The sequence below is a fragment of the Aquarana catesbeiana genome, linkage group LG13, assembly GCF_042186555.1.
Source record: "Aquarana catesbeiana isolate 2022-GZ linkage group LG13, ASM4218655v1, whole genome shotgun sequence".
In the NCBI taxonomy this organism is placed as follows: Eukaryota; Metazoa; Chordata; class Amphibia; order Anura; family Ranidae; genus Aquarana; species Aquarana catesbeiana.
Window position 1 is genome coordinate 169,165,146 of NC_133336.1, and position 6,465 is coordinate 169,171,610.

Genomic DNA, 6,465 nt, shown 5'->3' on the forward strand with positions numbered 1-6,465 from the left:
ATTGTGGATAGTATCTACTTTCTGCAGCCAATCACTAACTTATGGGATGTTGTTTTCCAGAATGGACTCAGGTCCATGGCCACGTTTAGCAGGTGCTTTGTTGGGGAATGTTTTTACCTTTTTAATCTACTCGTTCTCTTCGTTCCTCTCAAGACCTCCTGCTCTCTAGCTCCCTCATCACCTCCTCCCATGCTTGCCTCCAGGACTTTTCCAAAGCCTCTCCAATCCTATGGAATGCCCTACCCCAATCTGTCCGCTTATCTCCTACTCTATTAGCTTTTAGACGATCCCTGAAAACTCTTCTCTTCAGAGAAGCCTACCCTACCCACACATAATAACTGTATTTTCATTTTTTCCATCAGCTCATCCCCCACAGTTATTACCTTTTGTTTCCACTTGACCCTCCCTTCTAGATTGTAAGCTCTAACGAGCAGGCCCTCTGATTCCTCCTGTATTGATTTGTATTGTAAGTGTACTGTCTGCCCTCATGTTGTAAAGCCCTGCGCAAACTGTTGGCACTATATAAATCCTGTATTATAATAATAATAATAAGAAGAAGAAGAGATCTGGAGTAGACAGCAGGCCATTGTTCAACAGTTGTATGACCACTCTCACCTCTGTGACTCTTCTATTCCATAGCCCACTACTTTCCTTATTGCATGAAATATCCCAGTTTAATTGCCAGTGCTGTGTATGCTTGTGTATTGTTCTTCAAAGATTGGCTTATTTGATATTTTGCTAAAACTTTAGTACTGTATTAGTACTGCTTGGACCTTTGTAGAAGAGGGTACACCCCAAAAGATTGTCCTAAAAAATCAGAGTGTTGGTTAAAGTAAAAAAAGGATCACAGACAGTACCCAATTGTTTTTATTTGGTAGCAAAATGTTATATACAGATAGATAATAAAATATATACATAAATACCTTTTTTCATTGATTAACTAAAATGGGGCCTTACAGGCCACAGGATAAATGTAATTTCTTCAAGACTGAATTTGTTATTGCTGTTTTCACATCACTGTTCCTCAAAGTATAAATGAAGGGATTTAAGAGTGGAGTAAGAACTGTGTATATAAGAGCAAGATATTTGTCATTTTCACTCCCGGTAGGGCTTATGTACACAACAAGAGCTGATCCAAAGCAGAGACTGGTCACAATAAGGTGAGAAGAACAGGTGGAGAAGGCTTTTTGTTTGCCTTCAGCACCCTTGATTTTTGAGATGGTGTTAATGATGTGAACATAGCATGTTATTATAATTAAAATGGGAAAAACTGCAGAAAGTATAGTGACTATTATTGTGGCTAATTTGCTCATGGAAGGATCAGAGCAAGACAAATTCTGAAGTGGAGCCAAATCACAGAGGAAATGATTTATCTGATTGGGCCCACAGAATTTTAATTGGACTGTATAAATTAGAGTCAAAGAAGACAATGAAAGACCACCAATCCATGGTGCCACAGCTAACAGAGTATAAACTTCCTTCCTCATAATAGCAGAATAACGTAAAGGACTGTTAATAGCCAAGTCCCTATCAAAGGCCATGACCAATAACAAATAACATTCTGACATACCCAAACTATTGAAAATAAACATCTGTGTGAAACATTCAATGAAAGATATCCTCTTATTTCCTGTAATCAAATTATCCAGAAGCTTTGGTATAGCAACTGTCACAAACATAATTTCAAGAACAGCAAATGTGCTTATGAAAAAATACATTGGAGATTGAAGCAAGGGTTCGATCCTAACTAAGATGGTGATGGTAATATGTCCTGCAACACAGATGATGTATGCTACTAAAACAAGAAAGAACAGTAATAACTGGAGTTGTTTTAAACTGGAGAATGCAATTAAAATAAATTCTTGCACCATGGTATTATTAAATTCTTGTTTTATAGAGTAGAATCCCTGTAAAAAAAAATTAGATAACAGTCATTAAAAGGGGTTTTGTGGACCTCACATTTTGTTTGCTATTTACAATGATCAGAAGTTTAACTACCCTCACCATCATACAATATTGTATCTTCATATAATGTATCTGTAGGCTGGGGGTTCTGGCAATTCTAGTTTCTTTTGCAGGAAGTATTGTAACAAAAACAATTGAGTACTGTCCGTGATACTTTTTTTTATTTGCTGTAACTTCCAAATTTCCAGGACAAGCTTTTGAGGTGTACCCCCTTTTTCAAGGTCCAGACAGTACTAATACACTAAGGCAGGTCATAATTTATGCAATTTTCTTTCTATCAACTACAGGCTGAATGAAAGGAAATTGCTTCATTCCCCCATTGAAACAGACAGTATTGATGGGGGAATCCCTCCTGCAGCGCCATTTTGTTCTGCTGGTGGAGAGAAATTGTAGCGGAATGTACTAAATACTAAAACAAGGAAGAACAGTAATATCTGGAGTTGTTTTAAAGTAGAGAACACAATTAAAATAAATTCTTGTACCATTCTTGTACCATGGTCTTACATGATTTTTTCTTTTACAGGAATTCTACTCTATAAAACACACTTGGTTTGATTGTAGCCATATTAGTGCAATTGTGACAGAGAAAATTGAGCACTGTCCGTGATACTTTTTTTATTTGCACTAACATACAATTTTTCAGGACAAGCTTAAAAATGTGTCAATCAGTGCTGCTTGGACCTTGAAGAAGGGGACATTCCCCGAAAGCTTATCCTGAAAATTGTATGTTAGTGCAAATAAAAAAAGTATCATGGACAGTACTCAATTTACTCTATAAAACAAGAACTCAATAAGAACTGTCATTAAGAGGGGCTTTGCAGATCTCACATTTTGTTTTTGATGGGTTTACGCTAAAATAATATTGTTGTGTATGGGGCTGTGTAGCCAAAGACTGATCAGGGTGCCCATGCTAACCCGTGTCCACAGCAAAACGTGCCTACAATGGGCATGTGAGCATGAGAACAGGACCAAGGAGCAATGCAAGAAGGTGGTCTGGTCTGATGTATTCAAGAATGGTTTGAAGAACACAATGAATTTTGAGGTGTTGACTTGGCCTCCAGATTCTCCAGATCTTAGTACATCAAACATCTGTGGGATATGCTGTAAAAACAGGTTCCATCCATTGAGGCCCCTTCTCACAACTGTTACTGACAGTTGCAGATACCACAGCATACCTTCAGAGACCTTGTGGAGTCCATATCTCAAAGGGTTATAGTGGGTGGTCATATTGGTATGGCTGATTGGTGTATAATATAATATATTTTTTATAATGTATCTTCAGACTTCTTATTGCAGGAAGTATTGTGAAAATGTTCTTAACCAGTTCTTTTCTAGGGACCCCCTGATCAGGCAAACAATCAGTGAGCAGCTTATTGAAATATGCCCTGTGCTCGCATGTATGAATCTCTTTGCCTGCATAGATTACTATTACCATTTATTAACGCAGCCTATACTTTTTTTCCCTCAGTCTTAGTAACACTCTGCTAAAAATGTGTGTGTTAGTACTTCTTGGACCTTGGAGAAAAGGGGTACACCCCGAAAGCTTGTCCTGAAAATTTTGGATGTTAGCACAAATAAAAATGTATCACAGAGAGTTCTCAATTGTTGTCATTACAGATACACTAATACGGCTACATTTACTTCAAGCAGGCAATATTCTAAAAGTGTTCTTCACCAGTTCTTTTCTAGTTTCTCTGACTCCCTGATTAGGCAAACAGTCAATGGGAAGCTGATGGAAATATGCCCTGTGCTCACATGCCTACCCACATAGATTACTATTACCATTTATTGACTTGTGCAGAACACAGTGTATACTTACTGGGAAAGCCTCAGGCATAGTCCAAGTAAAAACCAGATGTGTGACTGAAAAACATGCAATGATAGTTTAACCATTAAAATAGAACAAAGTGTATTAGGAGAAGTTACACCTGAATTAGGTTAGCATAAGAATATACTGTATTTATAGGTAAAAACAAGGGAGAAGGGCCCTGCAGACTTCATACACAGGGGACCATTTTTTTCTGAAACAATTATTTTTTTACACCTGAGACAAGAATTTAGAAAATGCAATTTAGTTATAATATACCAAATCATATCATTAATAGAGCTATTTATTTATTTTTTTTTTAAACATGGTTTAACTAATTTGAAAAAATAAAACTGTTATAATAATTAGAGTATATTTTACATACTTTTCTGACAATGAGTAACAAGGTATTCTTTTTGTTGTGAATTTTATTTGCTAAGGCAGTACATTTAATATTCTCTATTTGTTAATTTTTCTAGGGTCAGACGAGAATGGATAATGGTCTATACAGTAATAAAAAAAAAAAACTGACAAGATTAGATAACTGACATAGATCTTCATTCTGTATCAGTCATAGAAAAAGTTTATACAAAGTAAACACAGCAGACAAATAGACATTTACATGGTAGCCAACCAACATCTTGTCCAAACTGTTTTGCATAACACGAACAAGGAGGAAAACCCATGGGCCACGCTTTTTTGAGGCCTCAAACAGTGACAGAAAAGGGTGTGGAGAAGACTGGAAATAGAAAAAAAAAAACGGGGTGGGGGGGAAGAGAAAGAAAAAAAAAGAGAAAAAAAGGGAGGGTAAAATGGAATGAAGTTTTCACCCCTGCTCAGGGCCGCCATCAGAAATTTTTGTTCCCCTTACACAGCTTTAGGTCTGACACCCCCCCCGAGCCTGACCACCAACATTCCCCAGGGCTTGCCTACGGGCTATCCTACCGAATCCGCACACCGGCTGCCCCACCTGTATGCACTCAGCTCCCCCCCCCTCAATCCTGTATATATGTCAGCCTCCCTCACACCTGTATATATGTCAGCCTCCCTCACACTTGTATATATGTCAGCCCCCCACACACCTGTATATATGTCAGCGCCCCACCCCACCACACATGTATATATGTCAGCCCCCCACACACCTGTATATATGTCAGTGCCCCCCACACACCTGTATATATGTCAGCCCCCCCACACACACACCTGTATATATGTCAGCCCCCCCACACACCTGTTTATATGTCAGTGCCCCCCACACACCTGTATATATGTCAGCCCCCCCACACACACACCTGTATATATGTCAGTGCCCCACCCCACCACACATGTATATATGTCAGCCCCCCCACACCTTTATATATGTCAGCCCCCCCACACACCTGTATATATGTCGGTGCCCCCACACACCTGTATATATGTCAGCCCCCCCACACACACCTGTATATATGTCAGTGCCCCACCCCACCACACATGTATATATGTCAGCCCCCCACACCTTTATATATGTCATCCCCCCACACACCTGTTTATATGTCAGTGCCCCCCACACACCTGTATATATGTCAGCCCCCCCACACCTTTATATATGTCAGCCCCCCACACACCTGTATATATGTCAGTGCCCCCCACACACCTGTATATATGTCGCCCCCCACACACCTGTATATATGTCGCCCCCCCACACACCTGTATATATGTCAGCCCCCGCATACACCTGTATATATGTCAGCCCCCCCATACACACCTGTATATATGTCATCCCCCCCCACACACACACCTGTATATATGTCAGTGCCCCCACACACCTGTATATATGTCAGTACCCTCCACACACCTGTATATATGTCAGCCCCCCACACACACCTGTATATATGTCAGTGCCCCACCCCCCCACACCTGTATATATGTCAGCCCCCTCACACACCTGTATAGATGTCAGCGCCCCCCCCCACACCTGTATATATGTCAGCCCCCCACACACCTGTATATGTCAGCCCCCCACACACACCTGTATATATATCAGCCCCCCAACACCAGTGGAGGCTGGTGCTCAAAATTTTTCCGGGGGTGCAAACGAACTGAAAAATTCTGAAAAATACTGAAACAAAAACATCAATTGCAGCCAATGAGCCCATCATATGCAGCCACTGTGCCCATCATGTGCAGACTCTGTGCCCAGCAAAAGCAGCCACCTGTGCCCATCATATGCAGCCAACTATGCCTATAATATAAAAGAAGAATGATGTGGCACTTACTCGGTGCTAATAAACTGCGATCACCTGCATTTGTACATTGCAATTAGCTGCATTTACGTGCGATTGCATTTAGCTGCAGTTGAATATTCTTGTCATTCCCATAGCAACTATTTATATATTTTTTTGGTCCCTTGACCCCCCATGATGCATTTCGATCCACAGTATTTTAAAAACAAGCTATTTCCTGTGTCTTTGTTCAGTGCCAGTGTCTGTGTTCAGTGAGAGGAGATCGACCTGTGATCTTTGAATATGAGTTCTTATGTTAGCAATTTGATTGGAATGATAATTTTGCTGCTCATAAGGATGAAAAGGAGAAGACAGATGGATGTAATCCAGCGGAGGAGACGTCATCGTCGTTACTGGGTGCATCCCTTGACCTCCCAGCATCTGTCTATCGGCTACTTTGCCCTCACGTTCGGAGAACTGCGGTCTCATCAA

The 6,465-nt window shown here is 40.4% G+C and overlaps 1 protein-coding gene across 1 annotated transcript; it reads right to left on the reverse strand.

The window, feature by feature from the left end:
* Positions 1–953: 953 nt before the first annotated feature.
* On the reverse strand, positions 954–1,871 carry LOC141116592 (olfactory receptor 2AP1-like). The gene has a single exon (XM_073608985.1). The coding sequence runs from the start codon at positions 1,869–1,871 to the stop codon at positions 954–956; it is 918 nt and encodes a 305-aa protein (XP_073465086.1).
* Between the last annotated feature and the right edge of the window lie 4,594 nt (positions 1,872–6,465).